The following is an 18,351-nucleotide window of genomic DNA, read 5'->3' as shown; positions in this document are numbered from 1 at the left end:
TATATTTACCAAATGTAGTTGAGATGGGGTATTATTTATTAAGATCAAATTGTGCACATGTGGACAAAATGGAGGAAATACTTCCTTGCTAGTAAAGTACGTTTTTATAATTTAAGAGCTTTAAGATGGTCTCATAATGCATTTCCGGTTACATTTGCTAGCATTCATGAATCTTGCAGCTTAAAATTGGTCAGGAGCTTATCACCTGACAGATCACAAAAGTGAGATTTCCAGAATTTAGTGGTATGTTGGTTCTTAATATTTGCTGTTATTCTCAAATTACATTTATCTCAAACATTCATGAAAATCAAGAGAGCTTTAGAATACTTATACCTTTCTTTCTGTTTATTGATAACCATTCACAGGATATAACTATCTTCTGCCCAATCTGCCAGTGGTATATTTATTCAGATATTTTAAATAACAGTTCCAATGGTTTTCATTTTGTTAAGTTAAAATGGGCTTGCCTATCCAGAATGTATCTGCATTTAGCAATTCTTGCTTTTGACACTAACCACAAACATCAGTCAATACTTAATTGCCCAAGGGCTATCAACAGACATGAAGCTTTGCTTAAAGTAGTAATCATCTTTGGAAAAGAAACTGTACTTCGAAGAGCAATTTATGCATTTACTAATTCTGAGCTGCACTCTTGAAATGATGGGCTGTACATTAGCTCTTTCCTTTTATGTTACTTTACTTAATTTGGAAATCAACTTTTATTTCAAGTGCCACAGTAATTTCTCATTGTTGACAGCAGAATTACAATGAGAAAATTTTGAAAAGAATACATTTAGTTTAAATTAAGCAAAAAAGAGAAGAGAAAAGTAAGCTTAGCCACGATTCAATTTAGGATTTTACCTAGAATATCTAGTTGTTTTAGAAAACACAAAGTGTTGCCATTTCAAATGGAAATTTCTTTGGAAAATCTAGCCTTCATTAAATGAAATGTTTGTAACAAAATAAACTTATCCAATGTGTAAGATGTCTTGCTATCCATGTGTAAGAGTTTGTATTACTCAACATTTTTACCAGTACTTAGTATTTAGTATTAGACTCAGTTTTTACCTATCCCCTGGATTTATAATTGTATCTCCTTGTGGATTAATTTTTTAATTTCCTGATTATTAGCAATTTTAAATGTATTCCATACTTAAATTGGACGCTACAGTTTCCTTTTCAGTGAATGCCTATTTTAATCTTTTGCATACTTCATTATTGGATTGTGTCTTTTCTAACTAATTTGTAAATAATGTTATTATATTCTGAATAAGAATCGTTGGTCGATTAAATGCACTGTAAATGTTTTCTCACAGTGTTTCATTAATTATCTTTCTTTTCTAATGGTGTGTTTGCACAATTGTATTCTTATGTCTTATTTGTCAGTCTTTTTCTTTATGTTTTCTGTGTTTTAACCAGTTTACCTCTAATCTGAGGATTTGAACATATTCTTTTATATTTTTTTCTCTAAAACTTAAAAAATTTGCTTTTTGTATATAGATTACTAATCTTATTAATCTTGATGTTATGAATGTGTGTGTGTGTATGTAATTTAATATGGAGATCTAATTTCTACGGATCTAATGTAACATAGAGAACTATCTTAGCACCATTTACTGAAGATCTGCACTTATCTATGATACTAGTACTAACATATGTAAAGTCTTTATATATATGTGGGCCTATTCTTTGTTGGTCTCTTCTGTTATCTTACCTATTTGTTTCTATTTGAACCAATAATACAATCTCTTTATAACTTAGTGGATAAATCTTGAAGGCTAATAAGGTACATACTCTCATTTTGATTGCCTTCAATATTGTCATGACTTTCTTTAGAGTTTTGCTATTCCATACAAATTTTAGAATTAGCTTGTCAACTAAAAATGATATTAATATTAAATACTTTTTTTTCTATCTTTGGACACAATCTATTTCACTATTAATTTTTTTCTTTGTTGTCTTTCATCTATGACTTCTTTTTTATATTTTATTTTATTTTGTTTATTTTATTATTATTATTTTTCTTAAGGAGGGCACAGCTCACAGTGGCCCATGTGGGGATCGAACTGGCCAAGTTGGTGCTACCCGCACCTCGCTCTAACCGACTGAGTTAACTGGCCACCCCCATCTATGACTGCTTAAATGGAGGGCACTTAATTTAGTTTAACCATCAGTCAAGTCTATCATTAATATTTTTATTCACATTATTTTAATATTATGTAATATGCTAATGGCTTATTATATAATATTGAGGTGTATAAGTAGGCCTGTATGTGTCAACACTCAAGTATACTATATTACAAGGCTTAGAGAAGTTTTAAGTATGCTAATTTATTATTAGAAATCTTTATATTTATGAAGATATTCCTTATCCTTTATTTTATGACTTACTCTCTAAGTATTTTGAAATTGGGTGATTGCCTGTTTTTAGCAGCACCCGTTCCTTCTTTCTATTTCTTTTCTTCTAATCTGTTGCCAATGAACTTGTTAGAATTTTGTCTAAGATAAAAGTAAATTGGTTTTGAGTATGGATTTAAGACACAATAATTAATTAGTTACTTGTTAGTGATCAGCTACTACTATGTACCAGTATTCGTGTTAGACGTTTTATATGTCATCACAGCAGCACTCCTGTTAGGGATGTATAATCGTGACCAACATAGAGATAAAATTGGGGATAACTTGCCCCAGGTCATGAAGTTGGAAGGCCCTGTAGTCGGGGTTGAATCTCAGTCTGCTTTTCTTTCTGTACCACCTTGCCTCTAATACATAGCAAGACATAAAATTGACGTATCATCATGACATAATCTAAAACCAGACAACCTGATCCTGGGGGCCATGGAGTTCCTGATTTGCCAGATCATTTTAGGAAGGGTGGATGGATAGAAAAGAAAAAGGCACAGAGGGGCTAGGCCTGGAGGAGTCTTTCTAAAGTGATGGTGGCAGGTGGAGAAAAGCACTTCCCATATATCAGAGCGGTGGGGGGAGGGGGAATAAAGGGAGTTTTAGATGGTCAGTCTGTTCTGCTACAACTCTCACCCCTGTAACAAAAAAGTAAATCAAATGTGATTGGTAAATAAAAGTATAATAAAATGTGGTTGGGATAATGAAAGTATAAAGTGTCTGTGGATTCATATGTGATTTCTTCTTCCAGGCATGGGGAACCAGAAGAGTAGAAATACAATAATAACTTTCAATAAGAAAAGGAAAGGACAAGCTATTGATTGGGCTGATACATTGACTACTGGAGCCATTGTGACTGTATTTAAGAGCTAAACACTAGTCCCTGCATCCAGTGAGTCCCTCACTCAGATGTACGTGCTCAGCCTTGAGCAGGAGGCACGTCTTCCAAGGCCCACCTAAAAGGCAGCCCCTGCCTCACCCTCTCTCAGCAATGGCTCAGCACCCACCACTCCTCTGCCATGTCTTATCTATTGTATTTTTAGTTTGAATGTCCATCCACTGTGGCAGCCTGTGGCCAAGCTCAGCTGAAGGTTTTTGCTTTTTGGGGTGCAGAATGGGAGGGTCCAACTTATTTCCCAATTAACAATGATAAATATTAATAGTAATATTAGATTATGCTAATGATGATGAAAATAATGGTACATTTACAAAACAACATAGGGTTTTGAACAGTTTGCTCATGACTGTCATCCCATATACTAGTTATTTAGGGTGCATATTTAATATAATATGAATTTTTTTCTGGAATGCAATTATTGTGTTATAGCTGGCATGCATGTATTGTTATGGGCCTATCATTTCCTTATTGGTATTCAAAATTTACAAATAAGAGACTTACCTTACTTGGATATTACTTTTGGGTTACTCAAACGTGTGTTCATAACCAAACACTACTGTGAACTACTGAACCCTATGGGACAATTTTATAAGGTTTATACTTGGTTCCATTTATTTTGAGTACCAGAGTGTTTGTCTCCAGTAGTCAGGGTTTACTCCGGCATCCATTACAAAACCTAGAAAATTTCTCTTTAACTCAAGGCTTTAGGAGGATCATCAAATGATTTAATGTGATACATCTGCATAATTTATTACATAAAATAAAGCAAAATTATGTATGAAAAATGATAATCCCTGATATGAATCTTCAGTCCTGTCTTAGGACTGCATAGCTAAGTCCAGTCTCAATTTGTTACCTGGCACAGTCCGAATGCTGGAGTTTTTCTTCTGGGTGGCCACATTATAGTCTGATGATTTTTGTCTGCTTGTTGCTCCCCCACAGCAAGACCCTTGCTATTATTCGCAGAAAAATCATTAGGCTCTGTGTTGCCTGTGAGTCACTTTAAGTGCCAACCACTCACCACTAACATTTCTAAATGGCTTTCGTTTTTCTGCAATATGTTCATCAAATGCCTGTTTCAGTTGTGTATTCCTGAGGCATGATCGCACAATCCAGAGCCTCTTTAATTCTGGCCGAGCTCTGCATTTTCTCTGCAAAGCTGGGGCAATGGAAAAGATCAGATTCTGCTCTTTCTGGCAAGAAGAGAAGGGGTCTGACCTAAAGACAGGGGCAGACCCATGGATCCTGGTCTTTTTTAATGGATGCCATCATGCCCTGTCATCCTGTTAAAGGGCCTTCCTGACTGCCACAGTTCAGGGATGACTTTTTAACGCTCTTCCCCTTAGGTGGATATTGTTTGTATTTTTGTCTTCATCTTAGCTATCTTTCAGCCCTAAATATTTGACATGTTATTCTACTATTCAAATATTAGAAATTAATGTGACAGAAAGGTAAAAATAAACCTGTTAGAGGATTAAAAACATACATTATGAAGAAACATTTGTAATTTTGTCTTTGTAATTATGAACTAGTCCTTCATAATTCATATTGAGCCCTTATTACTTATTTTTTAATTTATATTCTGGAGCAGCATGGTACATTGTCAAGGACACAGTTCTAGGGTTCAAATGACATGATTTCCCCTTTGGTCATCCTCACTTCACTTGAACACCTAAGGCCCTTTTTCCCAGAAGCCTTTGGAAGAACCAATATTTGTGGAAGAAAACAATATTTGTTGTATAAATATAGGAAACTCTTAAAATGAAAAACAGAACAAAGCCTAGTGTATTTTTTAAGGTATTGGTCAGAAGTGTTACTTTTCCTGCAGCTGCAGTTTTCCAATAAGAAAAATAGCCAAAGAAATAAAACACTGACTTATGTATTGCATATATGCTACAATAGACAGATGAAAGAAGGGGAGATGAGTAAGGACACTAATGGTAAGGAAATGGTCCTTATCTTTGATAAGCTGCAGTCTAATTTCTATGTGTAAATACAAAGGTGTCCAAGGGTGGTGTGTGAATAAATGTCTCAAAAGGAAGGTGATGGCTGCTGAAATGAGGGAGAGAGCATTTTAAACAACTAGAAAGGACATTTGAAAAAGCATTGATGTACAGTTGGGATTGTGAAGAACCTAATGAAAAATGAGGCAAGGTTAAAAATAAAAAGGGAAAGTAACCCTCCAAAAGGATATCTGTTTAATAGCAGATGTATTTTGATTTATGAAGTCTGTCAGTAGACATCATTATTGTCATGATGATAGGAATATCCTGGGAAAAATGTGCTTGGAATGAAGAGTGGCCATGTTGTCTAATGCATCTTCTTATTCAGTGCAATTCCATGTTAAGAAGCTTTATTCTGGAAAGTCAAAATTATTACTTGGTGTACATAGCAATTCCTGGGTGAGTTTTTATTTGAGGAAATAGTTATTTAAAATTTTTACAAATCAAGTATTTTCTGTCCTTTCTGTCAAATTGTCTAAGATTGATGCTACATTGTTAAAGTACAAAGTTGATAGATTTTCTTATTAGAAAGGCTGATAATATATCAAGACTGTCTATATATACGTTGTACTCAATAGCACAGCTTCAGAATTTTGAGTATCATCTTTATCTTGCACTTTCTTATCAACTAATTTGAATCAGATATATTTGGATGTCTGAATGTCAATATACTCTACTATTTAATAATTTAAACACCCTTGAGATGTTATAATAATCCATGACTCATTTGAAAATAGAAAAAAAGAGTACTTTAGGTTTACCCTAATGATTGGATATTAACAATATGGCTATGGGTGTTATACCACGAGATATAAAGGGAGCCAGCCACATTATCATAGACCCTGAAAGTAATTAAGAGTTTTCATTTCTCACTCCACACATTGGTTTTAATTTTTATTTGTTTCATGTAATGCTGTATGTATGAGTGATCCTGTTTTGAGTGAAGTGCATATTTTAAATGAAATGAAATACCTGAGGATTTTAAATGTTGTTTCATACTAGTGTTCCCCCTCTAGCTTATGAAAGGGACAGCATTAACTTAGGGTTGAGAATTCCCCGTCATTTAGCCCTCAGAACACTAATTACTCCCAGACTTTAGTTTACTTTAACTAGGTGGGGTTCCATCAAGTAATATAGAATCATGCATAATTAAAATTATCAATAAGTAGTAAATATTTATCCAACTAAGGTCTTGAATTTAGGGCCAAACAGGCCCTTCTACTTATATGTACTGTGGAGAATTTCCTTTAGATATAGCCAAATAAGAAGACTACAGCCTCCATTTCATTACGAAAAAAACAGGTTGTTATAGCTTTAGGTGAAATAACTAATGTTAGGTATTGATTTTTAAATAGACAGTCCCTGGGATCTGGAATGAAAGCATTAGCTAGTGGTGGTGGTGGGGGGATGCATTGTGGATTGAAGATATTCCTAGATTGCGATTAAATGGCAAATGCAGATATAATTCAGGGTATCCAGTGAAGGTTCTGTGTGTCATGTGAGTGTTGTGTTAATCTATGCTCCTCATATTAAAATATCTGATCTGACCTTAAAAAGTAAACATAGCAAATAGCCTGGCATTTACCATTGATTCTCTTATTTGTTATTTCCATTTTTTATTTTACAGTGAGTTATTGAACACACCTGATTTATCAGCCTGGAGAGTGATATTAATAGGATGAGAATGTCCATTCTGATTTTCCTTATCTAAGTTTAATATACAAATTTTTTTCTTTAGGAAACAGTGGAAACTAATTATATTCTTTTTTACAATGTTATACTTGATTTTGAGAAACAGGAATTATCTTAGTTCAGAATACAGAAGTCTAAGTAGGCCCTCCTTTATTCACTCTTTGATTTGCGTATGAATAATGTGCTATAATAATAATAAATACAGTGTACTGAGCACCTATTATGCTCTTGTGATAATGGTAGACATTTTATATTCACTATTTCTAAATATTAAAACAACACTGCAAGGCAGATGTTAAGATCCCCATTTCTTAGACGAGGAAATTGTGACTGAAAGGTTAAGTAACTTATCCAACCTATAATGAGACAGAATTCAAGTAAAATTCTGTCTGAATTCGGAGCCTCTTCTCCATCCAATTAGCCACGTCATTTAGAACGTTATGCAGTTGCCTTCATCTAAAGGAGATTTCGTGGTTCTCATGAATTAAACATAAATTAATATCTGACACTGGAGTTTCCACGTTTTCCAGAATATATCCCTCTATGATTTACAAAATATGTGAACATAAAGGCCCTCCTTCAAAAGGCGTAGACCATGTAGGATCTCTTTAAAACTGAAAAGGAACCCTTGAAGTCGATGAGAACGTAAAGTGAAATGTCTTTTGATTAGTGCTTTGATGTTTTTAGAAGAGTCATGTCACTGTGTCCTGTAGAGGAATTGCAACAGGAGCTCGGCTGGCCAAAGAGAACAGAGCCAAGGAGGACCTTTAGAATACAGGAACGATTGTTGAAACTTCCCAAATCCATTTTTAGTAAAAATAGCTTCAATGTAGAAATGGAAATGTTTTAAGTAAATTTCGTAGAATCTTGAAATTCTAATTTCTCGTGTTTAATGCTAGGAAAATAAAGCAAAATAGCATTTATAATCCCTATGTTTTATACTGATGGTATGAAACTTAGGTATGGTTACAATATTGTCCTGAAAAGTACTGTCTGTAATATAATTATCATCCTTATCTGTCTGGGGAGGTGAGCTCTTCTGAGAGAGAAAAGTAAAATCCAGAGGTTAGATTTGGGGCAGTGTGGCAGGCAGAATGGGGAGGGATGATGCAGAAGATGGTAGATATCATTTGCTTGACGTTTATTTGTGAAATAAGTATGAGTGGAAGTGTATAAATATCAAACCTATCGTGTACATTTGTGTCATTCACATATACCCATTAATCAGCCCGTAAAGAATGCCTATGTTTTACCAGGCAGTGTGGAACAAGCACGTAGATGAAAGACATTTCTCTGTTCTTGACTTGCCGAGGTCTAGTGTGGGGAACAGATATGTAACCAAATTATAAAAATATCCAATGATTTATGTTGCGACAGAAGTAAGGATGAAGTTAGGTCCTCTCATTCATGACAGCTCAGGTCTGGGGAGCTTTGCTAAGGAGGTAATGTTGGGGCTGAATTTTGAAGGATTTACTACTTTTTTGCTCTTGAGAAGATGGTGAACCAGCAAGGACTGAGATCTCCCTTCTGTGAACTTACCAAATGCAAGACTTTTCTGTGAGGTAAAAGGGGGGGAAAAATTCAAGAAACATGTTGTCTATAAAAGTCATACTTAAAGGGAAGCAACGGGTTAAAATGAAAGGATGAAAAAAGTATCTATCTTGCAAGTGTGAACTAAAAGAAAGTCTGTTATACTAATTTTGAGGTTAAAAAACATTTTAAAGGAAGAAGAAAGATACCATAACCAGGTTAAAATGAAAAGGAGTTTCACAGACAGAATAGAATGGAAGAGCATTCTGGATTACAAGAACAGCATCTGCAAGAACAGTCTGAAAGAATGAGGGATTTGTGTGGTAACACCAAAACATTGTCTGTGGCATGAAGTTTGAAGAAGAAGATAAAGGATTAAGTTCTTAAGTCAGATTGTGGTGAGAACATGAATGGCCTTAGAGTTCATGGTCTCTGCTCTCATCACTGAAATAAGTGTTTTAAAATAGGAAAGGTTCCATACCCCTGGGAAGTCTGATAAACTTAGTGATATGGCCAATTGCAAATGTTTGTACTTTAGTTATAGTCCATTGCTGTATTTTGATCAGTCAAAAAATAAGTAAAGTATGTGTTGGGTGCTTGCTCTTTCTTGAATTTGGTAGTTGGCACCAAACTAGATCAAATTATGAAGTCAGAATTTAATTGCAACATGAATTAAATGTTGCTATTTTCAGAGGCATGCTTTCTGGCATTCTCTTGATTTAACTTGGTGATTGTAATGGTTTGGTATGGTAAATATCAACTTGACCTTTATGGCAAGAAATGACATGAAAAGCTCTGGGTTGGTTTTTTGATGTTTGCCATAATTTATGTTAGCATTTGGAAATTACTCTTATCACACCTCTCAAATATAGCATCCAAATGCTACATATCACTATTCATTTTGGTGGTCAGCATGCCATGTACTTCCAAGATGATAAATATTAAAGGTTCAGCTATAGTAGGAGACTTACTTTATAGAATAATATAAAATAAACTTGAGTCATACCAAATATCCAAGATCAGAGGGCTAATTTTACTTAACTAGAATTCTTTCAGAATTTTTATTTTCATAGCCCTGTAGCCAAAAATAGTGTTTTGTCTTAAAACTAAGAATTCTATTAAGAGTCTCTGGTTTCATAAATCCCTTGTACATACAAAGTTTAGTAAACATAGGACAGATTGGTCAAGGGTGGTTTGTATTTCAAAGTCAATGCTGCTTAAAAGAGAAATGGTGCTTTGTTATCAGTGTAAAACATTACCAAGATTTCATATATATATATATATACATATACATATACACATATATATGTATACACATGTATATATATATGTGCATATATATATGTGTATATATATATACATATATATATATGCACTAATGTGAAATAGTTTTTGTATGTGAAATATTAGTTTTAGAGTTACAAAAATAACAATTAGAAGACATTTGGTCCTGTCCAAAATGTCCACGAAGGTATTTGGCCCATGTTAAAAGGTCCTTGATACTTGGTCCTGTCCAAAATGCCCATGGAGATATATCGTCCACACCAATTTGAAATGTAATCCATGAGTATATTTGGTCCATGCCCAATGGCCCTTGAGATTTGTCCTGTCTAAAACATCCACACTTAGAAAATATCTCTGGGTTCAAATAGGCCATAATATTTATTTATTTATACTTTTGGTTTGCAAGATTAATATGTATACTATGTATTAGTATATGTATTATATATATATATATATATATATATATATATATATATAATACATATACTTGCACATTAATACATATACTATCATGTTTTTTTGGTCCAATAATTGTGTTGTGGCTGTATTGCCAATAAGAACCCTTATTGGCTCTGCAGTGTAGCTAGTAATTGCATATGTGGTTAGGTGGATGGATCGAGGTTTGAATCTTGCAGAAGAGTGGGGTTTATATTAACTGTGCCTACAGAGTAAGAGCGCTACAGTTAGAGAAATGCACAGAGGACAAGTTGAAGATGGGATCTCATGATGTGTGGTGTGTTAATGTATCAGCAAATACCAAGGACTTTTTGGCATGGACCAAATATCTCAGTGGACATTTTGGAAGGACCAAATACACTGCAAAGCAGAAATACTGTATATACAAAGTGTAAGAAAATATTGTGTTATGTGTCTCAAGTGACTTTTGCAAAGAAGGTTGTCTGAACATATAATGTATTTTTTAGAATTTTGAGTCAGGATGGTATAATCAATGGAATTCTCCAATTAAAAATAGGACATGTGGACACTAGCCAATGTAATTGATAACTATACTTTTCTAAAAGCTCAGCCATCACTGCAGTTATGAGATCAATTTGTATAAAGTGGACCTACAAAAGCAGTTTTTGTTAATTTCTTCATGCCAACATCTTTGAGCCTTCATAAGAAAAACATATGAATACTTAATTCACTCAAAAATATTTGATAACTTTGTTTAAATTATATCATGTAAGATAATTTCTGTTGAAGTCTGATGTCTGAACTTTTTTTCAGTGGTTATTCTATGTTTTGAAACAGCAACAAGGCAAGTAAAATAAATGCAAAAAAAAAAGTATAATTAAACTGCTTGATTTCAACAAGAGATCTTTTCAGACATGCATTTACTTAGCTTTTTAAAATTATGATTTATTATTGATTTGAAGATAATTATTGAGATTTTAATAAGAATATGCTAAAATGAAAAAGAATGAAATATTAGATCTTACTTACTCCAGATCACTAGCCTCTTACTAGGATCCTTTGGAAAAGGAATCATTTATTGCACAGGTATTTATCTAGTAACACACTACACGCAGGATATTATACTAACCTCTGGTAATATTATAAGAAGTAAAATTCCTTTAATTTGCTAAACGAAGCATCTGTAGCTATAGGTAAGGCACTCAATATTTAATTGATTACATAATCTTCGTTAGAATTTGTATAGTTCCTAGAAAAAATAAGTCAGTAACAGTTTTCAAGTATTTTAATAATTGTGAATTAAAGATCTATACAATATTTTATTAATCATATTTATAGTAATAATACCTACTATTTATTAAGTACTTTTTTAAAATATTTTTATTGGAGAATATTAGGGAACAGTATTTCTGCAGGGCCCATCAGCTCCAGTCGTTGTCCTTCAATCTAGTCGTGGAGGGCGCAGCTCACTGGCCCATGTGGGACTCGAACCGGAAACCCTGTTGCTCAGAGCTCGTCCTCTAACAAACTGAGCCATCCGGCCGCCACTACTGAATACTTTTTTGACAGATAATGATACTCTGTAATCTTCATAAAAGCACTGCCAGTTTATTATTTTGAATCCATGGTTATAAATTAAAATTCAAGGAATACTGAAATAAATCTAGAGGTAGAGAGTTTCTTATCAAACTTATAATAATTGCTTTGACTGTATGTCTCTGAAAACTGAAAATTCCATTAAAGTAGAGGCTGGGACATTCTTGTATACATTTATATCTTCAGAGCTTGCACTATATAAAATAGTTTTTTTATAAAACACACATTGTTGATGTGTTTTCTCAAACCTTTTATCTGCTCTTGGGTCCAAGCAACATTTCCTTATTTGAAGACCATTTGGTAACCAATTAGATTGTTTTTGTGAGAGGAATCATTTGTATAATAAATTGAGTATTCACTATTTAATAAGAATTGGTGATGTTCCTCTAAGATCTAGAAAATTCAGATAAATAAGCTACTTAGTTCAAAATAAAAATTAGTACACTGTACTTCCCTCTCCTTTCTTATCCTTGTGAATCTATAGGAACCAAGTCTGTTGCCTGCAGGCAAGTGTGTATAACTTTATTGTTTTGTCAATAGTTTGAGAAATATGAGGCCAGAAGAAGCAGCGACATGAATGAGTGGAGGAGTTACAGTTTTTGATGATTAATTTATAACTATCCTGTAAAGCACTATTCAGTATGTCAGGCAAACAAGTTTTACATCTTATTGCCTAGATTCTAGAATCATTAGATTTGATACCACATGAAAAGTCTATGCTTGGTTACAGATGAACACAGGACATATTATTGTGGTAAAATAAATCAGGTTACACACCATTCTTTCCAGTGGCGTCTTTGGTAATCAACCTAGACTGATTTGAGAAAAGGTTATTGTGAGCTAGGGTCTAAGGATATTTCTGGAAATATGTTGATGCCATAAAGATTTTTAGTACATTTTTTTTGTTTTGTTTTGTTTTTTTGCCTATAACATGCATAAAAAGAATTAGAATTTTCATAATCACTTTTGAATGACATTTTGCATTAGGATTTGATCCCCCACTCCCATTTTCTGTTAAATTGGAAACCTGTCTTTTTCCCCTGTTCTTTTTCACTTTTTATTTGAATAAATGTAAAATATAATATTTAGATCAGCTTCCAAAACATTTATTAAATTGAATTAAAATTGATTATATTGAGATATTAAAAACTGCCTATCTAATGTAGGTTGATATTTGCATTAGCTTTTTATGGTTCTTACAATATAAAATTTAATATCTTTTTTTTCCAAGCCAGTAAAATCAGTTTTGTAAATGCCCAAAAAGAAACCTAGTCACATTTCTTTACCGACATTGTTGAGATGATGTGAGAAAAATTAACTCAACAGTCTTAATATTTAAATTGTTGGATAATGGAGCATGGTAATCAATGTATTTGGTGGTGTTTTTAATGATAATTATTTTTTCAGAAGTAACTGGTATTAATTGGTCAATGTCTTTTCACTATAAACTAAGTTTTTTTTATCAAGCATTGAAAGACAAGGCTGCTAACGGGGAAAACAAATGCTAAAAGAATTCAGGGATGAAATATAAATAAACCTCAAGTTAAATAACTTGTCAAAATGAAGAAGGCACATTATTTATACTATTTTATGTGGAATGCCCTTTTCTAGACCCTCTGAGAAATAGGATAATTACTAACTCACTCTTTTGGAGTTTTATTTTTTATGCTTATAAAAGCTTGGGGGACTTTTGTAGTTTGAGGGTATAATTTAAGTATAACATGGCACATGATATATGAGTGTATTATGTCAATACTGGGGTTTTTGTTATCCCTTCATATGCTTATCACTACTTTGCATAAATTGTTCGAAATCACTCTAAAACAATTAGACAATGATTCCATTTTTCATTACTAGATAATATTAAAATTTATTCTGAATATCTCAGATAATTATTTGCATCCTTTTAGTAAGGGACAAGATGGCAGACTTGAGAATGTGAATGCTAGACCTACTCAGAGATGATCTGTTAGAAATTAAGCAAGATTCTTTAGTCACAACCTTGAGCAAGTCTCTTTACTTTTTTCATGTATAAAATAGGGAGCTTGTTTGTACTAGATGAATGGATTTCAATTATTTTTTTCTTAATGTAAGAAGTTACTATTCAAAAGAAACCTTACATCCCCAAATGTAAACAGATAAAAGTGAGGCTTCCCTGGTAGGGGGAAGAACCTTTGCTGTGAGAGAACACTGTGAGAAAACTCCCAGGTACTTCAGAGAGTTTGAACACCACTGTAGACAAACTCTAAATTTCCCCCAAGGCCTAAAATTATATGGTTGGTTACATTATCTCTGAGGTAAATTACCAGAGCCACAGTATTTCCATCCCTTGCGTTTTTATACACCAAATTTCTTAATTTGGTGAAAGTTTACTTGTAATATCAGATGGAATTAAATAGTGTTTTCCACTGACAGGAATGTAAGATTTTTCTTGTTTAGCTTAAGTAAATGCAGTTTGGAATAACTCCTTCTTTTTAAATCTTGCAATTTATCTGTCCAGATAAAATTTTGCAAGAAGTAAGAGTTAATCTATGAAAGAAGGAAAATGCAGTGCCATTTTCTTCAGCAGTGGGTTATCTGCCTGATGATTTAACAACTTTCCTCGTTTCCACTAAAACTCCATGTCCTCTTTTCCTTTGTTCTATACTCTGTCGTTGACCAAAATCCCTCCTCTAGCTGATTGTTCTGGGAACCTCAAAACACTGTTTTTTCTTCTTCCTTCTCTGTTAATACTAATACCTTAGGAATTATATGTTCCTTGATGATCTAATTTACAAAAGGGAAAAGACCCCCTCACAATCAGTGGATTATTACTTTGGGGTTTGCCCATGGGCGTAGCTAGATGCTAGCAACCCAATTTGTGATGTAGAATTTATTGCTCATAAAGAAATGATGTCATTAGTGAGTGGAGGAGTTCACAAGAGACTATAGCGTTCTTAGTACTATATACTGCATAGGAGTTCATTTACTTTATAAATGAATTCCTCAATGTGTGTTGTTCTGGGACTCTATCAACTATTATAGATGCTATTTTTTTTTTAGAAAATTAAGGTCTGTATTTCAAGCAACCAATGTAGAGATGAATGAAAAACATTCATAGTTATTCATGTATTGATCTACAGGTGCATGTGCTCACTAATTCTGCATCCATCCATAAGAAAGTAACCACACTTTCTCTTCCTTTTGCAGGTAAACAATTTAGACTGAGGTTGAAATAGAGGGAACATTTTCAGGTCTAAGCTATTTTTTTAAATTTCTATGTCATAGAGACTGGATGCAATAAAATTGATAGGGGGCTACTACCATCATATTTAGATTTCTGAAATGGACAATTGCCTTATATAAATAGCAAGTGAAAAAATCAAGCCAGTCCTTTATGTGCATTTTATTCTGGGGTGTGCTTATTTTCCGAAAACTACCTCTACTAAATCTCCTGTCAGTCTTGAAACTAGAAGGCAAAAATGCTTCTAGTGCTACAGCCAACTGCAGTGTAGCCAGAGAAACAGGCAACAAAAATAGAACACCAGGATTGCTGTGCGTGGGTGAGGCAGAAACCACATTATGAGCAAAAGCTTCCAGTATTATTTTAGAACCAATACAGAGCTCTGCACTTCTCTCTTCTCTCTTCCCAAAACACATACTACAAAAATAAAATAAAATGAAATGTATGTGCATTTGCCCTCTTAGAATTGTTTCTTAATTTTGATTTTAATTTTTCTTTTTCTTTCTTTCTTTTTTTTTTTTTTTTTTGCCTTTCTTTCTTTGGATGTGAATCGCCAATAGAGAAACAGTGTGTAAAGCAAGCTTGGAGGGAGGAAGGAGTTAATTGCTTGTAAGGCCCTGCGATAGAGAATTATGGTTTGAAAGATAGAGGCTGGACAGCTGGGTTTGCTGGTGTATTTTTAAATGCATTAATGCAGGCTCCAATCACTCGGCCAGGCTTGACCTATTTTTGGCTCAGGCCGACCATTGTTCTATTTCTGTGCCTGTGGGCCATGCTGTTGTTGATTCATATGCAAATGGATTATCACTAGCTTTAGCCAACTTGAGCGGAGAGAGACCAGAGAGGAGGAAGACACTCACAAACAGATAGGAGAAGGGCACCGGCTGAAGCCACTTGCGGGACTGACGGTTCTTGCAATGAAACTCTAGCAGCCTGAAGAACTTTAAGCCAGGTTTAATTGGTTTCTTTTTCTCGTGGGTAGAGTTAATATTTTTCTACTTGTTCTGACAAAGCAATAACCCTGAAGCACATTCCTATTTCCCACCTGCTTTTAGTTTCCAGGATAACCTAAACTCCAGAGTCATAGCATCCACTTGGTCCTTTCTGCTTTGCACACAGGTTGGTAACATGGGAAAAGTGACCAGGTCTTTCGAAAAAGTGTCTGTCCATCTTAACAGAAAGAAAATCATTGTCGAAGTTGATTCTCTGCAGCTTCTCCGTGAGGAGGGAGGACCAGCGGGGGTAGCTCCTGGGGCCCGTGCACTGAGCAGAGATGAATCTTTCATGTAGCTGAACTAAGAGTGATTGGAATATGCTGCAGACAATTTACGAGAGTGACTCGTGTTTTTCCTCAGATGGGGTGGCTGGACGAGAGCAGCTCTTGGCTCAGCACAGAATGCACAGTATGATCAGCTCAGGTAAGAGCCTCTCTCATAACTGAGACATTTTACGCTTGAAAGGGGGCTGACTTGGGAAATGCAGCTAAGAAAAGCACCGCTCAAGGATTTGCTGCTTTTTGGTGTTGGTGTTGCTATTTTCTTGGTGCGTCTGTAGGGTTTAACTTAGATCCCTTCCATTACTGTTTCTGTGCATATTCAGTCTGGTTAGGGACGGCTGCTTCTGAATGAAATCACACAGCTTTTGATGAAGGATGGAACTGAGATAAGTAACATGTAGTTGGGGGTGTTTTGCCTTACTCTGCAACTAGAAAAAGGAGATCAGTACTGATTGATTGTAAATGTATACCAGTGGGACTTTAAAAAATCAGGTAAGTTCATACTGGGGCTTCAGTTTAAATTGCAGCCTTGGCTAGCCTGATGATTTTATATTTACAGCGTGCATACAGAAGCACATCTATTTATAGACCTACCTTCTGAAATGTGTTTGCAAGGGAGTTGTGAAGGTAGTTTTAATGTGGATTTTTCTCATCAGCCCAAAATGAAACTAATTAGGGTAAAATGAAATTATTATTAGCAGATGGTTATTTTCATTTTCTTCAGAGCCATTTGGGGAGTCTAACATTGTCAGGCAGATGCGAAGGCATAACACACATGTATAGGTGTTATACACAGGTGCAATGCTTAAAAGAATAACAGTAACAGATTCCAATTTCTGGTTTCTCTGTGTATGTGCTTGTGCCTTCAAGGAGATGTGCTGATGAGAGGTGAAGCTTGTCAGCTTTATTTATTTGTGTTTGTTAAAAAGAGGAGACTCTCCAGACAATATCACTTATTTGTCATTGGTGCTTTTCATACTTATTTCCTCTAGCTAGTTCACAAAGATTGGGGTTTGTTTTGGTCCTCTTCTGAATGCTTCAATCTGAATTGGCTTCACTCTCCTCCTTCACATCTTCTAAATTCCTATATGGGCTTAATCATAATTATAGACCACCACCTAAACTTCCATGATAAGAATACAACATAAAGCAGTGTATACTTGGTATGGCTAGAAATGAAAGAAATATTCCACAGGTTGGCATGATGTCTATTTTAATGTTGAACACCTTTCCACCTATGGATCAATGTTTCAAGCAAGTTTTTTTTAAACCTTGGTTAGTTAATGATGATTTTAAGAGTCTTCCATTAACCCATTTTTTTCACGGAATTAGACTAAAATACCAGTTTTGTACAATTTGGTATGTTTACACTTCAGTGGCCGTAATTATATTAATTAGTTTTGTCTGTTTATCTAAAGCAAACACACCCAAATTTCAGTACAGTTTGTTGTCTTCCTGGCTGTAAATTTGACAAGAGCTTGGGGAGGGTTCTGCTGGTCACTTAACTTTTGCATTTTATTCTTTAAATATGGACCAACTCTTCAAAAATAACTATTTTAGGTATCTTTTCAGTAGTACACTTTATCCTTTGAGTCCTGTCTCTGTGCTGCAAGTTTTAATATTTTTTTTCATAGGGTGGAAACAGAGTGGTGCCTTTCAAGCAGCAACTGTCTGCTGACATCGAATCTTGCTACAGGTGTTTGCAAGTTCACTGTTTCTCTATGCCTTGGACCAGGGGTGTCCAAACTGCCGCCTGCAATCCATTTTTTATTGGCCCGTAGCAAATTCCATTAAGGATTTATTTACTTAAATAAAATTCCATTAAGTATTTATTTACTTAAATAAACCAAGTGAGGCAATACGTACTTCACCTCGAGTGAGTGGCCCAGCTCTTTGTATATTTTACCACATATGGCCCTTGGTAAAAAATGTTGAAAAAAGTTTGGACACCCCTGCCTTGGACAATCGTACCTAACTTTCCTCTGATTTTAGCTGATATTATCATTTTTCTGACATTTAATGATTTTTA

At 34.4% G+C, this 18,351-nt stretch overlaps 1 protein-coding gene across 10 annotated transcripts in view; it reads left to right on the top strand.

Moving 5' to 3' along the window:
* The window catches only part of LOC109445154 (histone deacetylase 9), a 537,678-nt gene that overhangs the window by 364,170 nt on the left and 155,157 nt on the right, over window positions 1-18,351 (top strand). For 5 of the 10 annotated variants that reach the window (XM_019727304.3, XM_074340819.2, XM_088797711.1 and 2 more), the window contains exon 3: window positions 16,402-16,464. In XM_019727304.3, coding sequence (XP_019582863.2) covers window positions 16,402-16,464 — 63 coding nt within the window. Of the gene's footprint in view, window positions 1-15,759; window positions 15,999-16,382; window positions 16,465-17,956; window positions 18,019-18,351 lie in introns of those variants that run through there. The other 5 variants (XM_088797707.1, XM_074340821.2, XM_074340820.2 and 2 more) reach the window with 5 other exon arrangements.

The sequence above is a fragment of the Rhinolophus sinicus genome, chromosome 4 (assembly GCF_057876585.1).
Source record: "Rhinolophus sinicus isolate RSI-liver-muscle chromosome 4, RSI-T2T, whole genome shotgun sequence".
NCBI lineage: Eukaryota > Metazoa > Chordata > Mammalia > Chiroptera > Rhinolophidae > Rhinolophus > Rhinolophus sinicus.
This window is presented reverse-complemented; position numbering and strand designations above follow the sequence as displayed.